General features: G+C 48.9%; 1 protein-coding gene and 1 non-coding gene across 2 annotated transcripts; both read left to right on the plus strand.

The window, feature by feature from the left end:
* The first annotated feature begins 318 nt into the window (after positions 1–318).
* On the plus strand, positions 319–26,178 carry Vax2 (ventral anterior homeobox 2). The gene is made up of 3 exons (XM_075982026.1): positions 319–565; positions 21,442–21,629; positions 25,747–26,178. Exons 1-3 carry the CDS (start codon positions 319–321, stop codon positions 26,176–26,178), a joined length of 867 nt encoding a protein of 288 aa, XP_075838141.1.
* Positions 10,664–10,769, plus strand: LOC142856647 (U6 spliceosomal RNA). Its single transcript, XR_012911689.1, has one exon. It is a non-coding gene; the product is annotated as a U6 spliceosomal RNA (small nuclear RNA).
* Positions 26,179–27,959: the final 1,781 nt, after the last annotated feature.

Consider the following 27,959-nt stretch of genomic DNA (forward strand, 5'->3'; position numbering starts at 1 on the left):
CGCAGAGGTGCGAGGACACCGGCCCCTCCCCTTCTCTTCTTTCTCTCCAGTTCGTCCTTCTCTTCTCTCCCTCCCCTTTTCCCTCTTCACCTCCAACCCTCCCCCCCCTCCTCCCGCATCCCCAATCTCCCGCTGCGCTGCGCTTCGCGGAGCCAGCCAGAGTCCCAGAACCCTAGCTCGCACCCAATCGCCGACGGGGGGCGGGGCTCTGAGAGGGGCGGGATCGAAGAAGGAAGGGGCGGGGAGGGGCGGGGAAGGACCTGCTACCCTGAGCTTTGACTAGCAACTGCCGCGGCCCAGACCGCAGTGGTGGCGGGCATGGGCGATGGGGGCGCGGAGAGGGACCGTGGCCCCAAGCGCCGGGAGGAGCATGGTGGCCGGAGCGGGCGCCAAGGAGACCACGGCGGAGCGGAAGATTTGCGTGCTGACACGAGTAGTGGGAGTCCGAGGGAGGTTGCCGCGACCTCGGTCTCCAGCCCCGCGGGCTCCAGGGAGAGCGGCGGAGATAGCGAGGGACAGCCCGCGCTCGGTGAGACGGACCACTGCCGCCGCATCCTGGTACGAGGTAAGGGGACAGCCGCGGCTCTAGTTCCTTGGTCTATCATCCTGTCCTTCTTGGGCATTCTGACCTTTCTACCGCGTCCATCACTCAGTTTATATACTGGTTCATTCATTCGGCAGTACACCCAGCAAATATTCCGCGTGCCTATTGTGTGCGGGACACTGAGCTGAACGCAGGGGACAAAGCAGGGGCTGGAAGGAGTCCTTGTTTCTCCGCCCAGCAGTTCGTCCTCCTGGGCTGGTCCTCTCTCTCTAGGCCCATCCAGGCGGGGTGCTGTAGTAAGAGATGCTAATCAGTTAGGGAAGCAAGACACCGAGAGCCAGGGCCCTCGCACAGCGGTTCTCGGAGCAAGGGTGTTGAAAGTGTCACACGCGCTCTGCAGGGACAGAATTGGGAGGAACCCGAGTGGGCAGCTGCTGAAGAAGGCCGGCCCTGCAGGCAGGCGGAGTGCTTCCCCGCCTTAGTCCAGCCATGTTTCCCAGCACTGGGCCTTGCGTGGGTTAGTGCCCAGGGAAGGCTCAGTGGGCCGAGGAAGGCTGGCCCGCCACGGCTGCGCTGCCCCAGTTCCCACTAGCTTGGACGCCAACTTCGGGCTCCCCATCCGCCTAGACAGGCTGACGCTTTCGTCCTCAGCTTCACTTGCCGTCACTCTGTTTCCCAATCCTTTCCCAGCGGGGAACTACTCTTCACAACACTCTCCTACCTCTGTCCAGCCAGACTCAGGCCCCCAGTGTCAACCTCCTGGGTCTGGGTCTCTCCAAGGTAGAAAGAATTCCTTCTATTTTGGGGTCCTGCCCTCAGCTGGACCTGGGGCCTGTTGTCCTCCGCCATCCTGGTATTATTTCTGATTCACTCGCTCACTTGGCTTCTCCTAGCTGCCCTTTCGGAGCCTCTTCATCCTGTGTGCTCATCCAGGAACCTGCAGGCCTCAGGAGGCCACCAGCCATAGCCAATTTCCTCTCTTCTGCCTAGGAGAAGCTAGGTTTCTCTCTCTTGGAGCCAGTGAAGTATAGCTTCCTTTAATCTTTGAGAGGCCCTGGACCTCTGAGAGACAGCTAGGGCAGGACACAGGGACAGCCTGCCTGAAGGCTTAGAGACCTCCTGTCTGAAGGCATAGGAAGCTGTCTTGAATTCAGGGGAAGGGAAAGAGCATAAAGAAACACTCCTGGGAATAGGTGTGGTCACTAGAAGATTGGGTGGCCACTGCCACTCTAGGGACCCACACAGAATTAAGGCAGTCACACCACCGAGGTGTGAGGACTTGTTGGTCACTTGGGGTTAAATTAGAATTCCGTTCTGCCATCTGAGAGGTTCTAAGTGCAAGTGAACCACCAGTTGAGTTTCACTAAGGAAATCTGCAAGGCTCCTTCCAGAGATGAAGGCACAGTCTAACGTTCCCAGCTCCTAGGGTAAGGTCTCCAGTCCTTGCTAGTGCTGTGCATCACGCCACCTAAGAACAGATGTGTCCTTCCTGTCAGGATGACTGAGTTTGGAGCCCAAAGATGACCCATCTCCCACGAACCTTTATGTAGAACAAATAAATCTTTTTCATGGGCATCAACGGGATTGTCTCTGGGGCAGACTCTTAAAGGGGGAAGTAAAATGTGGTCCTCTCTCTTCTGGGATAGAACCACTTAAGTCAGGCCCCGTGCATCTTCAGGGATACTCTTCTGTAGTGTACTCCCAAAGCCATTCTCTTATATTTGTAAAGTATAATGGAAATATTAACTATGACGTGCAGTTTATCCGCCTGCCTGCAATGGAAAGCAAATGCAGCCCTCACAAATCCCCCTGCCCCCTCCCATTTAATGACAAGGATGTTATTACAGGCCTGCAATGCCCCGATGTCGTTTACTGCTAATCCCTCCGAGGCAGGATCACTGGTGTCCGGCACTGCTCAATTACTTGAAGCCCCACCACAGCTAAGGGTGGAGGCTTCCATAAGTGAAACCAGCCCAACACTGGGGCAGGGAAGCCTTCATTGTCCAAAACAAACAGCCCTCGCATACGTCCTAAGCACATTTTACCCTGGTCCCCTGATCCTCTGAAGACATATTTTCCTCATATCTTCCAAGGCAGCCATTAAAAGGTGCAAGGGAGAGGATCTTTGCCCTGGCTGCTGGGAGGGTAGGGAGGGTAGAGAGATTCCACTCTCTCCACTTCTTTCCACCCTCCCTCCCACCCCTGGTTGTGGGATTGATTGAGAAAGATCTTTAGCCCTGGAAATTCCAAGGACAGCTGGGGCCAGAGGTGAGCAGCATTGGTGTCTCATCTCTGGCCTTCCTGCCCTCCAGCCTTGGTGATTTTATCTCCAGGGAGCTTGCTAGGGATCCAGGGTGCTGCCAGGACTACAGAAAGTGCTCTGCAGGATCTCCATAGATACTGCTGAAGGGAGGAGTGGGTAGCCCTGGGGTGTCTAATGGCTGGGGCAGTGTGGTTTGGTAGTCAAGCCCCTGTTAACTACTGCCCCCCCCCCACACACACACGCCATGGACCCAGGGACTGGGACTGAGCTCCTGCGGAAAGCCAGCAGTTTAGAGGTGAAGAACAACCCATAAAGGAGAATTAGACCATCTTGAAGAAAAGGGGCGGGGGGGGGGTTCTCCTCTGTCCTCTAGGTAACCCTGCTTGGCCAATGTCTCAGATTTCCTCTGAGAATGCAAAGTTGGGAGCCTAGGAGGCCCCCTGTTCTGCTCACCAGCCTTCAAAATGGAGGCATTCTCTCCAGCGGTTGGCATAAGCACTGTGCACGAAGAAGACAGACCAGACAGGGACAAACCACAGACTTCCACACACAGTGAGGCTTCTCCAGGACTCCACAGTCTCTAAGGCTCCTAGACATCCATTGTGCAGGGCCTTTGGCCAAGGAGGGGTAGGGTGGAAGGAACCTTTTGTTTTATCTTGGAAGGGGCTCATCAGTGGGGGCAGGCGAGGAATGGGGCCCCCAAGCTCTAACCTCGCCCTGCAGTTGCCCAACCCTGTGCTGACTCTTTCAATGGAGAGGGATTGGGACAGGCAGTAGAGAGACAGTGTGATTCACAGATCCCTGCAATTGATAAATAAGCCTGCTGCCTCCTTTGGCTCAGCCCGGTGGTGCCTTCCAGACAAGAATGCTCCTCAGTTTTATGGTCAGTGCCAGGAGGCACCAATAATCTTCTCGGTCAGAAGTGCCCCTTGGAGCCTGCTGCCTCCTCTGCAGGTCTCCAAACGCTAGCCTCATCGGATGCACCCCCGCCTTTGCAAGAACCATTCCGAAAATGAAAAATTCTTCAGAGGAGTGATGCACTGGCTATCTGTCCACCCGGCTAAAATGCCCTGGAGAAGAAACTGGACAGATGCACATGGTGCTTGGGGACCCAAGAACACTGGGACTTTGACTTGAAATGACTTGAAACAACTCGAGCCTGATCTGGCCCTTCAAATCTCGGTGGGAGCACCCAGCACGCATACCAGCCCAACGGTTGTGTGGGACTGGCCTGTCTTCTACAGCTGCACCGGAAAAGCGGCGCAAAGGACAGTGGCTTCAACAGCTGTCTCTACCACCACGGAAGGCTAGGCTCCATTTCTACGGGCCCCTGAGCCTGGGGAGACCTCAAGGCTGCAGGCCTGGCCTTGCTGGGCAAGCGCTGTGCTTCAAAGCCAGGGCCTCATTGAATTACAGAGAGCTGGGCAAAGCCCCAGTCTTGGGCCTCGGAGGTGTCCCCATATCTCAGTCTGTGGATACATTCGGAAACCTGGTCCTGCACACGCCTGCCCGCCCGCCCGAAGCAGATGTTGAGAGCTCTAGAAGACTCGTTCAGGAAACCGCATTTTGGAATTTCGGAAGATTTTTGTTTGTTTGTTTGTGCTTGTTTTTTTAATTTTAGTGTTTGCCGAATGTACTTTAATTTTTCCCCTTTGTTTCATTTGTTGTCAGCAGAAGAACCGCATTCGCGCCGCTGGTCTGTGCGCGGGTCATTTAGTTCTGTATTTTCACCTCTGTGTACTAACACGCTCCCCACAGGAAGCCGAAGCAGGCCGCAGAACGTGGCCTTGCGGCTGCTCTTCCAACCAAACCTCATTTTCAGAGAACGATCGGGACGAGTTACAGGGCTCTGCACAGTTACAGGGAATCCCCACATCCACAGGACCCAATGAGGGGTCGCTGGGAACAAATCCTTGGAAAGCTGGTGCTGGGAGTGTGGATCGCTGGGGCCGGGGGAAATCCGTGACGCGTCGCAGGGCGGCCTCCGCTCAAACCCGCCTTCAGGCTGCCTGCGCCACCCGCTAGAAAGGGCATCTGTGCATCACGGAGGCCTCGACGCCATTGCTCAGCTGCCTCTGCCTTCTGTTTCTCTCCGGGTTGGACACATCTCTTCCATCTCATTTTAATCGGGGGCGACAGGGGGAGCCTATGAGGTTTTTTGCCTTCCCTTTCCTGTTTGTTTCATAGGAGCGAAATTGGCCTGGTTCTCCGGGGATCCGGCGGCTGTAAAAGCCCCTGTTCTGCACCGCAGGTGGAGCGGGTCTGAGAAAAGGCGCAAAGGGCAGCAAGCCCTCCCCCGGAGAGCCAGGGTAGCTTAGGAGCCCGGCGGGGCGGCCTGTCCTTCGGAAGGGAAGGGCGCTTAGGGCTCGGTACACCACCTGCAGACGCCGGGATTTTCCAGCGGCCTAGACGCTGCGGAGAAGGCACAGCGACCGGTGGGGATCTGGTCTCAAAAGTCAAGGGCGAATGAAATTAAGTAGGTACAGGTTTCGTTGTTGTGACCTGAAGCAGGGTGTCAGCCTGCAGAGGCGGTGCCCTCTCTAACCTTTGCTCTCCTTCCTTTCTTTTCTGTGCCTTCCTTTCTTCTCGACTTAGTTCACAGACACCAACGTGCAGTACTGTGTACCTGAATGAGTAAAGTCTGGGGTGCTTCTCAACCTGGAGATTTGCTGCCAAACAGCCCCTGGCACTGGGCTCCTAGATCGCACAGTGGTGGAAAGGGAGGTGTCAGGAGAGCAGGCAGTCGGAATCCCCATTCTCTCTGTGCCCCTGGGAGATGAGCACCATGCCTGCCCAGCCCACGTCATTTTTCCTTTCTCAGCACACAGTGGGCACTCAAATATTTGCCAAATAAATTAAAGAAGACCATTTGCTACTCTGAGCTATTTCCTAAGCACAAGCCGGCTAGTGACCACTTACTCATGAATGTGCTGAAATTCCTTTCTATTTTAGCGGTACACATTTGTTTGGATAGGAGGGGCATACAACATAAAAGCTAAGGTGTGAGGTCGACGGAACCTTATTTTTAAAATTCCTAACTTTGGGAATCGCAAAAAAAAAAAAACTAAAATAGGACAACCTTAATTTCGTGTGTGTGTGTGTGTGTGTGTGTGTGTGTGTGTGTGTGTGTGTGTGTGCGCGCGCGCGCGCGCGCGCGCGCGCGCTCTGATCATAGGTCTGGGAAGGCATTGTAGAACTTCTTGCAAGGTCGTTGGACTTGCAGGACCGCAGTGGAAGCGCCAGTAAGGTTCCAGCAGAACTAGCCTAAACGGATGGTAGCCAAGAATCTGTAATGGGATACAGGAAGATAGCCTCAGCTTCAAGGTTAGCCTCCTCGCGGTCTATCAAAAAAAAAAAAGTAAAACAAAAACGAAAACAAACCAAACCAACAACAACAACAAAAATATCTAACAACGAACTAACTTAAACCACTAGATAATTCTGCACCCGCCAACCCGCAAGGCTGCCGCAGCTTAGAAAAATAGGGCTGTTCTTTCTTTTGCTGAAGGTTTGACCTCCCCGACTGTGACGTTTGCCTGGTGTCCTTGCGGGCTTGCGCGGAGGATCCCACACCCTCAAGGTACACCTTAGGCTGGCCACACTCATCCACATCGACTAGCCCACGGAGGGCTTTAATTCCAGAATACAAGCTCCACAGGAAAACAGAAGCAGAGGCAGCTATGGCTGCCAGAAGCCGCATCCCTTCCTTGCCGTGCTCGTCCAGGTGATTTCCTTATGCTATTTTGAAATTCACTTTTAAAAACTCTTAAACTGCTGCCCCACCAGTTCAGTGTCCTTGACGGTGCAGGAAGCTAACCGTGTCGCCCAGGGAAGGCCCTGCATTTGGTCTAGTTTAGTACAAATACCGTGAAATAAACTCCCAAGGCCCCAGGCTTTGTGCAGATTTTTGTAATGTTTCAGCGAAATAAATTCCTAGCAGCAAAATTGCTGATTCGAAAGAAATTTCACTCAATTGTTAAGTAAGAAAATCACCAAAATCAACGTATTATTATTATTATTATTATTATTATTATTATTATTATTATTATGTGTGTGTGTGTGTGTGTGTTCACTCATGTATGGAGGTTAGAGGACAATTTCAGGAGTTCTTCCTACCATCTGGGTCCTGGGGAAGGAACTCAGGCTGTCTCTCCCTGGATCTGCTGAACCTTCTCACGAGTCCCTAATCTCCCCCTCCCCCTTTTAAAGTCTAAGGCAAAAAACTCTTCCGCTCTTTTTGGCCATTTGCCTGTTTTTGCACATTTGTACAGCTATGTTTATTTTCCTTCCACTGCATTTCGATGTAAAGAACCCTTGCTCATATTTAACAAATATTTAGTGTTTCTTTGTATGGCTCTTTGTCACATGGCCGGTGCCTGATGGGTGGACATTTTCTGTTGCTATTGCACACATACTGCAGTAAACAAACTTGGGGGTTTTTGTTGGTTGGTTGGTTATTTTCATTTGGTGGGTATATCTGTGAGGGAGCTCCTCAAAGTGGGTTACTGGGTCAAAGGGTGTCTTTGTTTAATTGTCCTTGGAGGTGGCGATTTACATTGCTAGGGGAATGCTGGCAGTTACTTTTCCCAACCCTCTCAGAGCCTCAGGTGCTGGGCAAGCCTCCCCTCTGCCTTTGAACTGTTTACCTAACCCCGTCTCTAGACCTATTTTTTATGTTTGTTTGTTTGATTGATTCAGAAGGTTGCTTGTTGTTAAATATTTTACAGTATGTGGGGGGGGGGGAATGGGTGGGTGTTGTGTATACACAAGGCCAAAGGAGATAATTGGATCCCCTGGAGCAGGAGCTCTGGTCCTTTGAAAGAGCAATATGCTTTTTCTACAAGAGAACAGTATGCAGTCTTAACTGTTAAGCCATATCTCCAGCCTCTGTTTTGTTTTTTGTTTTTTTTTACATTTTCATTTATTTACTGTGTGTGTGAATGTGAGTGCTTGGCGGTCAGAGGACCGCGGTGTGTGGAAGCAGGGGATGGAACTCGGATCCTCGAGCTTGGCAGCGTAGCACTTTGACCAGCTGAGCCATCTGGCTGGCCCCTGGGTTTGGTGTTTTGAGACAATATGGACGTGTAGTCCAGGCTGGGTTAGAACTCACTATGAAGCCAAAGTTAATCTTGAACTCTGGAATCTTTGCCTCCACTTCCCCGTTGTGTGTGAGAGCTACCACACCTGGCCTGCTTACATATTGATAGATATTGTCAAATTCGTCTGCAAAAGAGGTCTAGTAATTCACACTGCTTTGCCTCATTCTTAGACCCTGTGGGTCATTTAGACACTGTCAGTGTCATTGGAGAGCTGGCATCTAACTTCACGTCTTGGTTAGTGAAGCATCTCCCCTGCAGCTAATTGCTGGCTCTTCCTTTTGACCATATTTTCAAATACTCCTTTCCTCGTCAGCCCATAGAAATTCTGTATATAGCCCCCCCCCCCATTGCTCTCAGTTTTATTGTGGTTGGTCTAGTTTATAGCTCAATTTTCAACTTTATGTTGGCCTTTGTTTTCTTTGATGTAAGATGTCTTTTTAATCATATAGTCCATCAAGCTGGTTTGCCTTGATATAGATAGATGGATAGATAGATAGATAGATAGATAGATAGATAGATAGATAGATACTCTTACTTCCCTGTATGATGTATGCCTACTCCAAGGATGTTCCTAGTAATTGAAACATACAAGAATGTGAGTTACGTATTGCAAAATCAGGTAGTGTTTTCACAAACCCATTTTCTCATTTAGCAAATGTTATGTGGAAATATATCTAGAATTCTTTCATTCTTTTTTGAATAAACTTCACAGTGTGCAGTTGTGTAGCTAACCTGTTATTTATTTGACTAATTTTCTACTGATGGGTATTCAGGTTGGTTCTTTGATACAATTCTAAACTCGTGTGTGTGTGTGTGTGTGTGTGTGTGTGTGTGTGTGTGCACCCACGCTTGGGTTTTATTCATGGGAATGTGAGTGTGCACGCCCTAAGCACCCAGTACAGTGCATGCAGAGGTCAGAGCAGGACAAGGCATGTTGTCCTCTATCCCTTACTGCCAATTGCCTTGAGAGAGGCTCTCTCACTGAACTGGAAGCTCCACATTTTGCCATTTCTACCAGGCTGACTGACTGATGAGTTCAGATCCACGTGGTGTCTCTGCCCTCAAGTGCTGGGGTTTCAGGCACACACCCTGGCTTTCTTTGTGGGTTCTGGGGATTCAAACTTAGGAGCCTGTGCTTGCAGAGCAAGCTCTCTTATCCAGCAAGCCATCTCCCTAGCCCCAAGGCTGCATCTTAATTAAACAAGTAGTTTTTTCTTAATCTAATTTACGGGAAATATGGCAACAGTGCGATCATTCTTTTATATTAAGGAATTGTTGCTTTGGTTTTTATTGTTGTTATTTTGTTTTGCTTTGTTTGAAAATGGTGTCTGACCCTGCCTTGCAGTCATTCTCCTTCCTCTGCCCCCTGAGCACACCTGCCATGGAGCCCTCTGAGCTGGAGGTGCAGGTGGCCCGCCACACCTGCCATGGAGCCTCCTGAGCTGGAGGTGCAGGTGGCCCGCCACACCTGCCTGCCATGGAGCCTCCTGAGCTAGAGTTGCGGGTGGCCCCTCCACACTGGCATGGAGTCACTCTTTTTTTTTTGCTATAATAGTACTCTTGTTAAGTTTCTTAGAGAGTCTCTTTGTGGGTGAAGTAACACGATGTTTTGCTAAAAAGTTCGGCCATACCAAAGAAATAGCACTGTTTCTGAGATGATAATGGGAACACCAGGAGGCAGTGAGCATCCATATGGCATTCTCTTTCATTTTGTATGTGTTTGAAAAGTATCATAACAAAGTATCTACAATAATTGAAATTGTTTCACATATACACGGTATGGTTACGATTACAAGATAAATTCGTAGAAGTAAAAATTTAAAAACATGCCAGATGGTGATGGTACATACTTTTAATCCCAGCTCTTGGGAGGCAGAGGCAGACAGATCTCTGCGAGTTCGAGGCCAGCCTGGTCTACCGAGTGAGGTCCAGGATAGCCAGGGCTACAGAGAGAAACTCAAAAAAAAAAAGAAAAAAATTAAATACAACAAAGCCATTATAGGTATTTATATATTTTATATCAAACATGCCAGCTCACATCCCCAGTAAGCAAAAACACAAATGTAATTTCACTGCTTCCTTCCAGAAGAGGTCAGGCTTTCAGAGTAAAACCTTTCCAAGTAAAAAAACACAAACAAACCCTCAGAGTTTCCAACTGCTAGTAAGGTTAAACCTGCTAATATTTATTCTGCATTTTTATTTTATCTGCTGTACACTTGATTACTTCTGTGTTGAATTGACTTCTCTTACCTCAAGTTTGAAAGAGATCTTTTTAAAAATTTACTATTTACTTACTGTGTGTGTATGCGTGTATTGCCTGCTTGTATGTATGTGTGTCTTATGTGTGCAAATGGGTGCTTGTGAGTCGCCATGTGGGTGCCGGTTGTGAAACCTGGGGCCTTTGCAGAAAAGACGTGCCCCCACTGGCTGAGGAGTCGCTCCAGCCCTGCAAGGGCTACTAATACACCAAGGAAACAAACCCTTCTGTGGCTTGTGTTGCAGACATCCCTCAGGTTTTTGCTTTTTTCAAATCGTTCTGAGATTTATTTTGTTTGTGAATCGAAATTGAAACTGTCATTACATCTAATGACTGTCCCCTTTGGGCATTTTAGACTTTAGTTCCTGATGGGAAATGGAGAGGGGGAGGAGGGAGGGACGGACGGAATTAGGATGTGGAAATGCCCATTTGTGGAAGGAGGAATCCATTCTGCACAACCCCGGGCAGACACTCAAGTCACTTAGAGAAAATGGTGCTGGGTGTCGCTTCAGCAGCACACATACTAAAATTGGAAAGATACAGAGAAGATTAGCATGGCCCCTGCGTGAGGGTGACACCCAACTGTGTGGAGCATTCCATATTAAAGGAATCAGAGGAAGGAAAGAAAGAAAAGAGAAGAAGTGCTAGGCACACTTACCCTCCTGGTGTTTTCCTTGCCAGTAACATCAATGCTATGTAAATATTATGTTAATGGCCATTAATTCTCTTTTTTGTTTTTGTTTTGTTTTGTTTTTGGGGGTTTTTTGAGACAGGGTTTCTCTGAAGCTTTGGAGCTCCTTTAGACCAGGTTGGCCTCAAATTCACAGAGATCCACCTGCCTCTGCCTCTGCCTCCTGAGTGCTGGGAGTAGCCATGTGCCACCACTGCCCAAGCTCATTTAAGAAACTCTTCACTAAACATTTTGATCTGAATTTGCTTGAATCCTTGAATAAGCACAGAAGCACACATCTAAGAGTTGTCTGACAGGTCAGGAGGAAGGTTGTGGGGACAGTGGGAGAGCACCGGTCCCATTTGCTCAAGGCGCTTGGTGCCATCTTTAGTACTGGGGGAAAATTTTTGTTTTCAAAGCAAACTAAATACTTCAAAAAAAATTATACAAAGGATGCTGGGAGAAATTTTCCTTCTCTGATCAACTTTTAGTCCCCAGAGGGAACAGAAGGAAAGGCAGACTCCCTGCCAGACATACACAGACACACACATACATACATGACTTGCTACTGTGTGGGTACATATGAGCACACAGGAGTTTACTCCACAAATGCATAATACATACACATACACATAGATACACACACATAAATATATACACACACATGCATACACACGCACACATACACACACATACCTACACACATAAATATATACACACACATGCATACACACGCACACATACACACATATACATAGATACACACACATGCATACACACGCACATATACACACACATACCTACACACATACACATAGATACACACACATAAATATATACACACACATGTATACACACACATACACACACACACACATACATACACAACTTCACACATACTTGCTGTCTCAAGTGACAGTGTCTGGTGAATGTCGACCCAAGTTACTAGATGAAGCATTCCTCATTCTTACTAAAGGCTCCAGAGTAGCCAAAGGCTCGCTGGTTTCATCAGCCATTCTATTATTAAGCTTTGGACATTTTTTTATTTGTTTTTTTGTTTTTGTTTTTTAATGAAACTACATAGCAGTGGATTTGACTTCATCAAATCCCAGTGTTTCTTTAGGACAGACAGCTCTTCAGGGGCTCTAGGAGGCCCTCACATTTATTGTCATTTGTTTGCTTACTTATGGATTGTATTGATTTTATGCTGTTGGTCTACACAGACAGTGGCTCTCCAGGACCCCACCAGTCCCTCTCCCTTTCCTCCTCGCCCTGACGTCCTCTTTCCTCTTCTCTTTTATGCTGTGTGTGTGTGCGTGCACATACATGCATGCATACATACATACATACATACATGATTTGCAGTGTCTCTGAGCAATTCTAGGACCCCAGAGTGTGAGAGAACACGTGTTTTTGTCCAGTTCTGCCTGATTTCATTTAACTTCAGTTAATTCAGTAGCCTAGGGTCACACCTATTTGCCAGCAAATGGCTTCTCTAATTAAAAACAAAAACAAAAAAAAACAAACCTCCATCTTTAAAATCTCTGTATGCGTGTGTGACAAGCCACAGCACTTGTATGGACATCAAAGGACAACATTCTGTGAGTCTGCTCTGTCCTTCCACTATGTGGATCCGGGAGACAGAAACCAGGTCACCAGACTCAGTGGCAAATGCCTTAACCCCCAGCTCTCAGCAGCCCCCAGTTTAATTCTTCTTTATGGCTGAATAAAACTCCATTGCATTACCACACTCTATTATCCACCCCTCTGTTGATGGACACCTTGGCAGAGCCTGATCCCTGGCTACTGTGAATGGGGCTGCAGTTGCCCCCACCCATCAGGGTCCTGTGGGAGAAGGGCCAGGGGCCCCTATTTGATCTGGAGATTGAATTTGTAACTGCCAGGTTTGTTTTATTATCTTCTCTGCTCCCATTTTTACATTGTTCTGTTTAAAAATTTATTTTTTATTGTAAATAAATCAGTTATATTTAAAAATAATTTAAATTTATTCTCTCTCTCCTTTCTCCATACAGGATCTCTAGAAATAGAACCTTGTCTATTTTATTATGTCCTCAGGGTCTAGAACAGTTCTTGGCACATTGATAAATATCTATTAAACAGTTAAATAGATATGATTCTTCTTATTTACATAGATGGAATAGTACTATACATATTATTTATTTTAACATATTTTTCAATAATATTTTATGTATATAATAGCTTTGTATGTGTGTGTACCACATACATGGAGGTCAGAAGAGAGCTTCAGATTCCCAGAAACTGGAGTTACAGACAGTTGTGAGCCACCATGTGGTTGCTGGGAATGACCCAGGGTTCTCTGCAAGAACAGCCAGTGCTCTTAACTGCTGAGCCATCTCTCTACCCCCCAACTGTGTTATTTTGTGTTACTTTCTTACACTTAGTATCAGTTCACATGACCCTTACGTCACTCTTTTTCATTTCTATTAGATACTTTATAGTAAGGGTCACAGGGGGTTCAGTCATTTCCCTGTGGATAACACAGAGAGCGCTTTGAAAAAAAATTGTTATTGTTGTTTTGAGGCTGGGTCTCACTGTGTATCCCAGGCTGGCCTAAAGCTCACAGAGATCCACCTGCCTCTGCATTTTGAAGTGCTGAGATTAAAGATGTTCACTGCCGTGCCAAGCCTATGTCTTGAGGTTTGGTTTGTATATGTGTGGGTATGGGGGTGTGATAAGTGCATAGATAGAAACTGAGTCAACATTAGGTGTCTTCCACAATTGTTCTCCATGTGTTATTATTATTTATTTCTGTTTTGTGTAAGTATGTGTCTGCATACATATGTATGCACACAGGTAGAGAATCCACAGAGGTCTGAGAGGGCTTGGATTCCTTACAACTAAAGATGGTTGTGAGCCACCCTGTGGGTGCTGAGACCAAACCCAGACCCTCTGCAAGAGCACTAAGTGCTCTTAACTGACAAACTGTCTCTCCAGCTGCTTCATCTTGGTTTTCAAGATGGGGTTTCTCACTAAACCTGGAGTTCATCAATTCACTTAACTGTCTGGCCAATGAGCTCCAGGGATCCACCTGTCTCTGCCCCCACTCCTGCTGGGATTGAACACCCACCTTGCTGAGCTTTACCTGGGTGCTTGGAATTCACACTCGGGTCCTCACGCTCGTGCAGGAAACCTCTCGCCCACTGAGTTCTTTCTACAAAGCAGTGTTCTCATCCAGCTGTTTATTGTATGTTTTATCTTTGGTGTTTTGCTCAGACAAGCTTTCCACTTTAATGGAGGCAGATGCGTCTTTTGTGTTTCTTCCAATCTCCTGTGTTCTATCTGCTTAGAAAGCTCCTAATAGAATCAGGGGTGGTGTAGCACATCTTTAATCCCAGCACTCAGGAGGCAGAGGCAGGTGGATCTCTGTGAGTTCGAGGCCAGTCTGGTCTACAGAGTGAGTTCCAGGACAGTCAGGGATAAGACACCTTGTGTTGGAAAAAAGGTCCTAAGAAAGTGCCCTGGAGCTGGAGAGACGGTTCGGCAGTTAAAAACAGAAACCCGAGTTCAATTTCCAGCACCCACGCTGCAACTCACAACTAACTCTCTGTAGCTCCGGTTCCGGAAGGTCTAGTGCGCTCTTCCGTCTCCTCGGTCACCAGATCCACACCTGGTACCCAGATATACATGCAGCCAAACACTCACACACATAATAAAATAAAATAAATCTGAAAAAAGGAAGTACCATACCATATTTTTGTAATGTCTTTACCATATTAATTTTTTAACCATTCTTAATTCACCATTTTATAAGCAATGACTTGCTCTGAGATTTACTTGAAACTTGATATTTGTGGTGGGGGAAAAGGTTTTCACTTAATTTTATTCGAAATAAACGATTTGTGGGCACTGGTATATTTAAGTTTGTTTATGAGCATACCCTGCCCTCATCTGGAATGTTCCTTCCAGGCTGAAGGAATGGCTCAGCAGGTAGGAGCTCTTGCCACTCTTGTAGAGGACTTAAGATCAGTTCCATTTTGAGTGGCTGACAAGCAACTGCATCTAACTCCAGCTCCAGGGGATCCAACACCCTCTTCTGGCCTCTGTGGGCACTGCACACACACGCAGGGCAAAATCTCTGTAATCCGTTCCTGGTAGTGCACACCCTCCACCCTATTGCCTACTCGAGGAATTGCCACTGGACCTCCGTTCCATTGTCATAGTCACAATCTACTTATTTACTTGGTATTTTATTTTTTTATTTTTTTTTAATTTTATTATTTATTATATATATAATATTCTATCTGTGTGTATGCCTGCAGGCCAGAAGAGGACCCCAGACCTCATTATAGATGGTTGTGAGCCACCATGTGGTTGGTGGGAATTGAACTCAGGACCTTTGGAAGAGCAGGCAATGTTCTTAACCACTGAGCCATCTCTCCAGCCCCTACTTGGTATTTTAATATAATGCATTTTTGACATTTATTTATTAACTGGGAGAGGCATATGTGAAGGCCAGAGGATAATTTTCAGGAATTGATTCTCTTCCACTGTGTGTGTGTGTTTTCCAGGAATTGAACTCTGGTCATCAGTCTTGGCAGCAAGCAACTTTACACGCTGAGCCATCTCCACAGCTCTAAAACTCAGTACCACTTTAGCCTCATCCTGGTCGTGTAAAATCGTGGTCTCTCAGTTGCTTTAGCCTCATCCTGGTGGTGTAAAATCGTGGTCTATCAGTTGCTTTAGCCTCATCCTGGTGTGTAAAATCGTGGTCTATCTATCAGTTGCTTTAGCCTCATCCTGGTTTGTAAAATCGTGGTCTATCAGTTGCTTTAGCCTCATCCTGGTGTGTAAAATCATGGTCTATCAGTTGCTTTAGCCTCATCCTGGTAGTGTAAAATCGTGGTGTATCAGTTGCTTTAGCCTCATCCTGGTGGTGTAAAATCGTGGTCTATCAGTTGCTTTAGCCTCATCCTGGTGTGTAAAATCGTGGTCTATCAGTTGCTTTAGCCTCATCCTGGTGTGTAAAATCGTGGTCTATCAGTTGCTTTAGCCTCATCCTGGTGTGTAAAATCGTGGTCTATCAGTTGCTTTAGCCTCATCCTGGTGTGTAAAATCGTGGTCTATCAGTTGCTTTTCTGCTGCTGTGACAAACACCATGGCCGAGGTGACTTACGAGGCTTATTTGGGCTTATGGTTCCAGAGGGTTAGAGTTCATCAGCATCCTGGCAGGGAAGCGTAGTAACAGGCAGGCATGACAGCTGGACTAGCAAACTGAGAGCTCACGAGCTGAACTACAACCACTAGGCAGAAATCATGTACTAGGAATTCTCAGTGGCTTTTGAAACCTCAAATCCACCCCTAGTGACATACTTCCTCCAACAAAGCCACAGCTCCTAACTTACCCAAACAGTGCCACCAACTGGGGACTGAGTATTCAAATATCTGAGTCCAACGGAGGTATTCTAATTCAATTTTTTTCTAGTAAACATTAAAATAAATTCTGAAATGGCAGGCGTTTCTCATGCGCTGTTTCAAATCATCCTACAGCCCATGGAGTACACAGAGATAGTGGGCCGTTACTATTGTTCTCTCTTGGTTGGTGAATCTGTGTGTTTGATGACAACACTGGACCCTGGGTTTGTAGTTTGTTTTTGTTGAGGTTAACTGCATATTTTGAAAGCCACAATAAGTTGTAAGATGAGAACAGGAGTATCCCGAGTAGCCACCAGCCAGCCTGGTGTCACCAAACACTTCCTTTGTCAGGAGTGTCTCACACAAAGCCAGAGGACAGCCGGGAATGGGGCTGCACACACGCGATCCCAGCACTCAGGAGGCAGATCAAGGAGGGTCAAAAGCTCCAGACCAGTTCAGGCTACATAGAAAGTTCCAGGCTAACCTGGACTTAGGAATTTTTGTCTAAAAGAAATGCAAAACAGAACAAAACACAAACAAGAACATGACATAGAAAACTGCCAGGGGGATGGTCTGAGAAGCCGAGCGCTAGGCCTCCCTTGAGCGCCACCTGTTTGCGTTGTCACTCACCGCTGTCTCCCACAGCCCTGCGAAGCTGCATCACACCCACAGGGTCACAGAATGACTGAAATCCAGAACCAGGGCCTCACCGCAAGGAGCTTCTTTCTTCTTTTCTTTCTTAAAAAAACTTAGAAATTTATTTTATTTTTAACTCTATGTATATCTGCATGCGGGTATGGGCAGAAGTATAGGTACCCTCAGAGACCCGAGTATCAGTTCCCTGCAGCTGGAGTTACAGGCAGCTGTGAGCGGTGACCTGGCTGCTGGTAACTGAACCCAAGTCCCCTACAAGAGCAGCAAGTGTTCCTAACTTATGAGCCAACTCTCTAGTCTTTTTTTTTTTTAAGGACCTGGCTGTCCTGGAATTGTACTATGTAATCTAGGCTGTCCTTGAACTCTCAGAGATCCACCTATTTCTGCCTCCCAAATTAAAGTCACACACCACTACACCTGGCCTACAAAGGGCTTTGTAATGCTCCCCTTGTGTGGTCAAATCATCCATCTGCCCAATCCCTGGCAGTCACCTTCATAATTTTGTCATTTGATGTTATATAAACAGAAGCATGTGTACACGACATCCGGGAACTGGCTTCTATTGATATCTTTATGTATATGGGTGTTATGTCTGTGTACCACACACACTTAGTGCCTGGAAGGCCAGAAGAAGGCATCAGGTCCTCCTGGAGTCACAAATGATTGTGATCCGCTCTGAGTGTGCTGAGAATCGAACCCAGGTCTTCTAGAAGAGCGACCAGTGCTCTTAACCTCTAGGCCATCTCTCCAGTCCTGGCTTCTTCACCCCCTGTGCACACCAAGTTTGTCTGCAGTGACCCTTCTTCCCTGCTGAGTGGCTTCTCATTGAAGGTTTTAGCAGTTTCTCTAACCAGCCAGCTGTTGAAAACATCCTCTTTCCTTTTGGAGGTCATTAACAGGAAATTTGGGGCCAGGTGTGTAGCTCGGTTGACTGCGTGCTTGCCTACCATGCATGAAGCCCTGGGCTCAATTCAGAGCACCAAACAAACTAGGCATGGTGGACTATGCCTGCAATTCCAGCAGGAGGATCAGGAGTTCAAGGTCAACCTCAGCTACGTGAAGTGCTGGGGACAGCCTAGAATCATGAGTCCCCCATCTCAAAAACAAACAGGACCCAGAGAGATGGCTCAGCGGTTAGAAACAGAAGACCCGGGTTCGATTGCCGACACCCATATGGCAGCTCACAATTGTCTTGGAAATAAATCCATTTCCAAGAGATTGAATACCTTCTTCTGGCCTCCAAATCACACACCCACAAATACAAGCAAAATACTCATATATATGAAATAAGAATTAATATTACTTTTTTTAAAAAAAGCGAAAAGAAAAGCTGCTGCGTACAGGTCTTTGTGTGGACATTAGATTTCACCTCTCCAGGACAAACACTCGGGAACATAGTCACGGGATTGTTTGCTAGCGTTTCTTTGGCCCTCACAGGCTGCTTCCAGAGTAAATCCAATGTCTGCATCCTCAGTAGCCTCTGGCTTGCTCCCCTCCCCCCACATTTGTAATTGCTCTGTCCTAACAGGCACACCTCACTGTGACTCTGACTTGCTTCTCCTATCTTCTATGCGTGACCTGGTGCCCAATGGCGGGTCTGCAATTGACTTTCTCATGCAGTGGTCCTGAGGGAGAGAACTCACCTTACTCACTCACTCCTGGATCTTGTAGGATGAGAAGAGGGTGTGCCCGGGTGTGGCTTGGCCTCCTGCTATTCAGGCTCAGAAACTTCAGGGTGTCTCAGGGAGCCCGGAAAGAGGTGAAGCCTATATTACCACATATAAGCACCCTCCCTCCTGCCTGTCCCTGCAGATATCCTGCTCAGACCCACGCCTTTGCAGAGTGGAAAGAAGCCTTTGGTTTCTTCCTCCACGGGTGATAGAGGAAGCTGAGCAGAGAGAACCAGCCCCTTCACATGGTTTCCATATTCTTCTGCTATATGGAAAGTATTGGACCTAGGATGCTAAGCCACCCCAAGAGGCCCGTGGTTCCTACACACCAATAGCAAGACCTTCATCCATCAGACCCACTCATCTCTGAGCCTGGGTGGGACCTGGGCTGGCAGGGTTCAGGCCCCTCTGAGCAGTGATGTCCTTCCCCTCCCTCCCCGTACCATCCCTTCTATACTCCCACTCACCTGCCTCCAGGGCTGACTGCACATGAAGATGAGATCAGGGCTGGAGCACCCCTGAAGGGGGTGAACATCCACCGAGACAAACAGGAGCCATAAGGGTCGGGTCATGGCAAGGCAGGCAGCACCCACAAATAGATATCCTGTCTCGTATTCTCCAAGTGAACAACGGACTTTTCCAGAAGATTCATTTTGTCAATTGCTAAAGTCTTGGCTGAAACTTGTCAGCTGTATGAAGGATGCCCCAGCGTGTTCATGGCTGGGGGTTGCTGTTTGCATGCTGAGGATTGAACCCAGGACCCTGTGCCTACTAGGCAAGTGCTCCGCTGAGCTACATCCCCCTCCCGGCTCTGCTTGCTGTTCACAGCTTGTTGAGAACGGTTTTCCTGTGTAGCCTAGGCTTGCCTTGAGCTTGCAGTCTTCCGCTGATATCTTCCTAGCAGCGGGATTATGGGAATGTGCTACCACTCTGGGCAGAATCAGGTGTTTCTGGGGTTTACTGAATTCTGACAGGGGACCTTCAGGAAGTTACTTAAAACTTGCTCCTCATCTATGAAATGGGGAAATGATAGGTTCGTCTCCATGGAGACACTGGGAAAGTTCAAATTCAAGACCAACACCACACCCGGGGCGGTGGCTGAAGAAGCACCCTGACCCCTTTGTTGCTACTCTTGCTTGTTTACATGAATATGTTAGGACTAAATCCACGACCCTGTTAGCCCCACCCTCAGACCTCTGCTCTCTCTCTTCCCGACAAGCCTCCTGCTTTCATATCTTTAAAAAAAATACTTTAATTACATGTATGTGTCTGTGGGGCATATGTGCACATGTGTTTAAGTACCCATGAGGTCAAAAGAGTGTATAGGATACCCCAAAGCTGAAGCTATGGGTGTCGTGAGTCTCCAGATGTGGATGCAGGGAACAGAGCCCGGGTTCTTTGCAAAAGCAATACTTGCTTTTCACTGCTGAGCTGTGTCTCTCGCCCCATCTCACCATGCTTAGGACTGCTATGAAAGCCAGTTACCTTCCCAGCACATAGCAAAAGCCGTCTCTGCGCCCCCTGGTGGAAGTAAGGGTCCTTGCAGCTGCGGGAGGTAGCACGTTTGCAGTGGCCTCCTGAGCAAGAGCTGCCTTGAGTTGCTAAATTGTTGTGGGTGTCGGTTTTGTTTTGAGACAGGGTCTCTTGTACCCCTGGCCTTGGAGGTGTGCATCACCATGCCCTGCTGAGCGGGTGGTAAGCTTTTCAGGCCAGTGCTTCTCCATTGTGGGGAACAGCAGCTTGTTTGACTGGTGGATCCCACGGGATACAGTGCTGCCCTGTTCCACCGCCTGTGCCGACAGATTTCACATCAGTGGCGGGTTGCTTAGATTAAAGCGTTTCCCTTTCGGAGCACTTTGTGGTGCTCTGTTGTGATCGTGGGCTGTAGGTCTGTGGCCTTCCTTTTTTGTTTTCTTCAAGACGGTGTTTCTCTGTAGCTTTGAAGCCTGTCCTGGAACTATCTCTTGTAGACCTGACTGGCCTTGAACTCACAGAGATCTGCCTGCCTCTGCCTCCCAAGTGGGATTAAAGGCTTGTGCCACCACCTCCACCACCACCTGGCCTTTGACCTTTCTTAAATGGACCCCAAAGCACTAAAGAGGCTGTGTGTGAAAACTGTCTGCCTAGAGCCTGAAGTGGCTCAGCTGTACAGGGACACAGGAGTAGGGTGGTTCACCCATAGTCTAGCAGTGTGGCACCAGCCCTTGGGGTCCTCCTGGGGTTTCCAGCCTCTATCCTGCACTCTGTCAATCAGCTAACCTCCTTATGAACCCCTGGAGGGACCAGGGCTTGTTGTCTCCAGAAAGTCTTCTGTGACAGACCACATTCAGTTCTAATCCACCTTCTCTGGACTTAAGAATGTGGCCTGTTTGTCCCAGTTATTCCTTACTCTGCAAAGAGAACAGAATTCTGGGTGAGCGGTAGTGAGTCTTTCTGCCCAGGCTATGATAGCTGACCTGACATTTTTACTGTGAGACATTCACCTCTCTCTCCTTCTCTCCCTCCGTTCTCTCTCTCTCTCTCTCTCTCTCTCTCTCTCTCTCTCTCTCTCTCTCCCCTATCTTTTAATCTCTCTCCCTTCTCCCTCCTTCTCATCCCTCCCATCCATCCATCTTTATCTTCATACCCATGACATACATATGACTCCCTGCATAGGGTTTCTGAGGAAGCTTGGCTCAGAGAGGCTCAGCAAGTTCTCTGAGATCAAGTATCCAGGCAGGGACCTGAGGATTCCTGACAGGATCTTATTAGGCCATGAGTTCAAGGTCAGCCTGGCCTACACAGTGAAACCTTGTGAAGAAGAAGGAGGAAGTGGAGGGAAAAAAACCAAAACCACAGATGATCTAACACAGCTTGTGGATTAACCTGGCTCCCTTCGTGGTCCTTGCAGATGCCAAGGGGACCATCCGAGAAATTGTCCTGCCCAAGGGCCTGGACCTTGACCGCCCCAAGCGGACCCGCACCTCCTTCACAGCGGAGCAGCTGTATCGCCTGGAGATGGAGTTCCAGCGCTGTCAGTACGTGGTGGGCCGAGAGCGCACGGAGCTGGCCCGCCAGCTGAACCTCTCTGAGACCCAGGTGAGCGTCAGGCCAGGTTTCCACCGTCCATCGGGTCCTGTATCTGGGGAACGTCTTGGTATATGAGGCCAAAAGTTGACATAGAGGGGTGTGGCTTATAAGGAACGTACGTGAGGGAAAAATTAGAGCTACAGGTAAGACAGGGCCGATAGTGTCAACCAGAGGCTGTGAGTGAGGACACAGGCCTGTAATCCCAGAGTCAGGAGGTGGAGGCAGCAGTATAAAGAGTTGGAAGCCAGCCTGGGTTGCATCATGAGACCCTATGTCAAAGCAAACAAAATTTAAAAGATAAAGAAGAAAGGGAGGAAGGAAAGAGGAAGAGAGGAAGGAAGACAAGAAATGGAAGCAGGTTCAGCAGGTGGGAGCATGTGCTGGGCAACCATAAGGACCTGAGTTTGAATCCCCAGAAGACACAACGAAAACCTGAGTGTGAGCTCCTGCAACCCAGTGCCCCACATGGAAATGGGAGACAGAGAAGGGGAATCTCCTCACCCTTCTCGCCACAGGCATTTGCACTACAATGGAAAAGCAAAGAAACCCTGTCTCAAACATGGTGGGTGGCAAGGATTGACACCCTAGGATGTCCTCTGGGCTCCAGAGGCCATGGCACACATGCTCATATTCATACACATGAATGTTCACAACACTCACATACACACAGGAAAGGAGAGGAGGGGAGACAGAGTCGAGTTTCAGCAGAAGGGATTATTCATGTGTAAGGAAAATGGGAAAGGCCATAGAGATAAGGGACATTCACAGTACAGGGAACGGGTGCTTTAGGAGATGGCTGTTCTGTATGCCACTGTTCTATGGCTGTGGAGAGACACCATGACCAAGGCAACCCCTATGAAGGAAAGCATTTAACTGGGGGCTGGCTTACAATTTCAGAGGTTTAGTCCATTATCATCATGGCGCTGGGGCAGTAGCTGAGAGCTACATTTTGCTCTGCCGGCTGAGAGAGCGCGACACTGGGCCTGGCTTAGATTTTCAAAGCTCTGAGTCCACCCCTGGTGACACGCTTCCTCCAACAAGGCCATACCTATTCCAACAAGGCCACACCTCGAAATCCTTCTAACCCTTTCCAGTAGTGCATTCCGATGTAGAAGGCTATGGGGTTAGTCTCACTCAGACCACCATGGGGGATACTGGCAGGTAAGAGGTGTGGTGATCACTTGGCTTCCAGGAAGCAAAGACTCCAGGAAGTACCAGGCACAATGGCACGAGCCTGCAGTCCCAGGTTCTTAGGAGGCTGAGGTAGGAGGATCATGGCCCCTGAGCAGTCCAGGGAGAACCCAAATAAAACAACAAAGGATTCTGGGAAGTGATGGTCTGTGACAGACTAGGCTGGGAACCTCTTTCTTCCTCCTAGCTCTTTCTCAACCTCTGTCATCTTCCCTTCATCTAAAGTTCCTCTTGCAGCTCCTCATAGAAGAACTGGCACCCTAACAGCAGCACGCTGGCTGGGGGTGTGGCTCAGTTGCTAGAGTGCTTGCCTAGCATGCAGGAAGCTCTGGGCTGGATCCCCAGGACTGCATAAACTGGGCATGGTGGTAATTACACCTGTAATCCCAGCACTCTTGAGGTGGGGGCAAAAGGGTCAGAAGTTCAAAGTCATTCTTGGCTACTTACTGAGTTTGAGGGCAGTCTGGGCTGCAGGAAACCTTGTCTCAAATCATATAAACAGCCGGGCGGTGGTGGCGCACGCCTTTAATCCCAGCACTCGGGAGGCAGAGGCAGGCAGATCTCTGTGAGTTCGAGGCCAGCCTGGTCTACTAGTGCCAGGACAGGAACCAAAGCTACAGAGAAACCCTGTCTCGAAAAACTAAAAAAAAAAAAAAACAAAACAAATCAAATCATATAAACAAACAAGCCCAGAGCTGGGAATGCGAACAGATGAGGCTTAACTGGAAGGAGAGGCAAGAGCCTGACTCAGTGGTCCTCTCCCTCAACGGGACAAGGGCAGGCTAAGGACAAGTTGCCAAACCCCAGTGCCCCCAGAGTCACCAACTAGCTTAGTAAGTGCTACTCTGGCTCTTTAGTCCCCGTACATTGCCCTGCCCTAGGCGTTCAATCAGCAGACTGGAGGAACCTCCTAGCATAGGAAAGAACCCAAGCCACCTTCCACACTCAGGCATCCAGATTCTGTATGAGCCCACAGTCCCAGGAAGTGGCCTTTGAAGATGAATGTCTACTGCATACCTATCATCCCTGCCCTCAGGAGGCTGAGGCAGGAGGACGCAGAGTTTAAAGCCAGCCTGGGTTTCATAGGGACACCTTGTCTGATTTCTAAATTATTAATGGCATTTTCATTTTTAAATGAGCAAGCCATAGAATCGAGCACTAACCTCAGGCCAAGGAGATAATTTCCCGGCTTGGGGGGGGGCATCTCTCAGCCCTGGAAACCACACCCCCTTCTGTTGTGGGACTCTGTGGCCCAGCACAACAAAGGACATGAAGCCACCAAGCATTCCTTGAGATCCAAGCTGGCAACCTGCAGAGAGCCTGTGCAGAGCACTGAGGAGCCAGCAGGGGCAGTTGGTGCCAGGAAACACCCCACAGGATACTGCCTGGCCCTTCAGGAGTCAGCCAGCAAAGGGGCAGAGCAGACCCTGAAGAATCAGTACAACAAGAGGAACCAAAAACTTCTTGAAGGAGCAGGGGTGGTTCAGAGGGGTCTGAACCTGTCTCAAATTCACTGAGACTCCTGAACCAGCCTCTAGAAGTCCTGGGACTGATGGTGAAAAACACAGAGGCACGGGTCATGAAGGGGCTCTACCTGCAGCACATTGGAATCTCCCATAGGGTTTTCTAGAAATCCTGATACCAGGTCTGGAGACTGGAGAGATGGCTATTCTTCCAGAGGACCTGGGTTCAATTCCCAGCACCCACATGGCAACTCACAACTGTCTGTAACTCCAGTTCCAGGGGATCTGACACCTTCACACCAATGCACAGAAAATAAACTTAAAAGAAAAGAAAAAAGAAATCCTGATGCCTCCATCCTGACCCAATTCTGATAGGAAGAATTTGGAATGAACCTGGGCACTGGGATTTACAGTGTACACAGGAAATTTGTGTGCAGCCAGTCTCTTGACCAACTCACATGACAATAGATGAAATGTCAGGCCAGCCTCCCCTTGACCTTCTCTCCACATCTAGAGCTGCCTGCTGGGAGTCTCCCTTCCCATGCCTCCCTCTCCTTCTGCCAACAGAGGGTGTAGTTGGCAGTCCCCCAATTTTGTTATTCTGCACCGACCATACCCCTTGGCATTGTCACGCCTTCTGCCCAGAATGGGTTTGTACCTTTCCCTGCCCTGGCGCCGAAGACAATGACATCGCACCTCTCTCACTTACTCCTCTGGGAGCCACACACATGGCTGGACCTCTGAGGTCCTGAGAAAGTTGGAGGTGAGAAAATCTCCCCACCCTTTCTGTTTAGGGCCTCTGGGACACCATTCCTTCGCCACATACTGTCCCTGCTCACGGATGAGAAGCACGCACTCAGTTTACAGAGTATTTGTCCAGCATGCACAGAGCCCTGGGCGACATTCCTGGCGAGGTAGACCACTGGATGTGGTGAAATTGGCCTACAATTGGCACTGTCATCCCAGCAGGAGGTTCAGAAGTTCAAGGTCATCCTCAACTGCGTAGCAAGTTCAAGGCCAGTCTGGGATCAGGAGACCCTGTCTAAAATCAAATAAGTAGGTGGCAGTTGCTTGATTTGCTTGGATCTCAGTTTAGAGGTCTGGGCCTAAGGCATTACCTACACATAAGTGATGTCTAAGACAAGACACCTGGGTAAAAGCAAGTGTGTTGGTCATGCAGGGGAAATCTGACCCTTCAATGGACCCCCAAACTCCACCTCCTGTCTGCCAATCTGCTCCCGTAGGCCAGAACAGCAATGTCTACACTTTGAGATTTGAGGTCTCCAATCGGGTCCTCAGTACAGGTGTTGTGAGGTGACACTAACAGTCTGTTCTTCTTTCTTCCCCTGTTCTCCCCTCGTTGTGCCCTTTTACCCCACCACCACCTCTAAACTCCCTCCCCTTTTCTCTTGGCTCTGTCTCCTGTCCTTCCCTTTCCCCTTCTGAAATCCCTGTGTGCCTTCTGCCCCAAGGTGAAAGTCTGGTTCCAGAATCGCCGGACCAAGCAGAAGAAGGACCAGAGCAGAGACCTGGAGAAGCGAGCATCCTCTTCCTCCTCCGAGGCCTTTGCCACCTCCAGCGTTCTGCGGCTGCTGGAACAGGGCCGGCTGCTCTCCGTGCCCAGGGCCCCTAGCCTCCTGGCACTGACCCCTGGCCTCCCAGGCCTTCCTGCCAGCCACAGGAGCACCTCCTTGGGTGATCCCAGGAACTCCTCTCCAAGCCTCAACCCAATGCCCTTGGCGTCAGCATCGTCCCCTCTGCCGGCCATCTGCTTTTCCGCAGCTCCGCTCCTGGACTCGCCAGCCAGCTACAAACTGGGCTCCTCAGCATTTGAGCCCTATATCAGGCTAGAGCAACAGAAAGTAGGCAGTTCTGGCCAAAGTGACAAGAAAGCCGACACTTAAAGATTCCCATCCCCGGGTGACATCGAGTCCCCAGCACAGCACTGCCCCAGCCTCCTGGCCCCTGTGAACTGTACTGAGCAGGCCTGGAAGAGGAGGGATGGGCATAGCATGCGCCTCTGCACCTGCCCTCTGCCCTCAGCTCAGAGACTCTGATGTGTGAGTGTCATGGGTGTGTGCGTGCGTGCTTGTGTGTGTGTCTCACTGAAATAAAGAAGGGAACTGGTCCCAGAAGCACCAACTCACTCCCTTTTGTCCTTGTCCTCAATGTGTAGCAAACCAGGAGCCTCAAATCAGGGCTGGTGTCCACAGACACCATTAACACAGCTTCCATCTGGGCTCCACAGCCCTACAATATCTGTGCTTCCTCCGGTTAAGTGTTCTCCTATGTAAGCTTTTCTTTCAAACTTCAAACTACTTGTTGGGGTGAGCAGTCCTTCAACGGGGTGAATAGGGCAAGCTGAGAGGATTTCTGAGGGCATCAAAAGTACCCGGAGCAAGGCTGGCCTGCAGGGAGCCCCTGTGCATGAAGCACGCAGAAAAATCCCACCTTGCTCATATTGCTTTCATTTAGCTTTTATTTGTAACAATTACAGATTCTCAGAAAGTCGTTCACTGCACCACTGGCTTTTCTAGTCCCTGTGGCGAAGCGTGTAGCAGAAGCAAGGGGAGGGAGGAGAGGGCTGGTTCCGAGCATGGCTGGAGGAGCGGTCCATCTTGGCGGGAAGGCAGAGCCACAGAAGTGGGGCAGCTGGTCACACTGCACCCTCAGTCAGGAAGCTGGGATGAGCGCTCGTGCTTCGTTCTCATCCTCTCTTGTCTTCAGCCTGGTCAGCCGTTTCTTAGTGTCCCATGTTCTCTGTAATGGCCCTGACCTCTCCAACAGCCCAGGGCTTCCATCCTGGCTCTGACTGTCATGCTAAACGCCTTCTCTTTGGCGGACTGTACACTTTCCGTGTCTTTGCCTGGCACGCACGCTGCTCTCTCACACTGCCTAAGATCGGGGAGCAGGAACTATGCCACAGCCTGAACGCTGTCCTGAGGTTCTCATTACTTCTCTGTTGCTGTGATAAGACACCACAACTAAGGAATTTATAGAGAAGCTTATTTGGGGCTCACAGTTGCAAAGTTAGAGTCGTGACTGTCATGGCGGGTGCTGCAGCAGCAGCTGAAAGCCCACACACAGACCCACAAACAGGAAGAAGCAGAGGGCAAGCCCTGGGAATGGTGGGAGTCTTTAGAAACCTCAAAGGCCAGCCCCAGTGACACAGCTACTACCAGGCCACACCTCCTAACCCCCAAACAGTTCTACCAAGTAAAGACCTAGTATTCAAACAGGTAAGGTTACAGCAATCTCATTCAAACCACCACACCTGCTGTGAGGGTCCCTCTGCTGAACAGATCAGGCCAGTACCTGTAAATTCAGTCTCACCCAAATTCTCAGGATGCAGGCAGAATAAATTGAGCTTCTTTTCTAGAACATATGAATCACTCCTAGCCCATTTTGTCATTAAGCCCTTGTTCTCCTCTGAAACTTCACGCTCTGGGCTTCGACTGTCCATACCTCTCAGCATCCTAGGCTTCCACCAGAATGGTCAGTTTCCTTCTTCTTACACCATGCTAGGGCTTCTCCAGGCTGCAGCTGAAAACCTCTTCCCATTCCTCTCACAAGCCAGTCTCAAAGGCCGACGACCCACATGGCCAGGTTGTAGTAACAACTCCACTCCTGGTGCCAATTTTCTATATGCGTTACTTTTTCATGATTATGACAAAGTCCCTGCCAA

Source organism: Microtus pennsylvanicus, chromosome 8 (assembly GCF_037038515.1).
Source record: "Microtus pennsylvanicus isolate mMicPen1 chromosome 8, mMicPen1.hap1, whole genome shotgun sequence".
Taxonomy (NCBI): Eukaryota; Metazoa; Chordata; class Mammalia; order Rodentia; family Cricetidae; genus Microtus; species Microtus pennsylvanicus.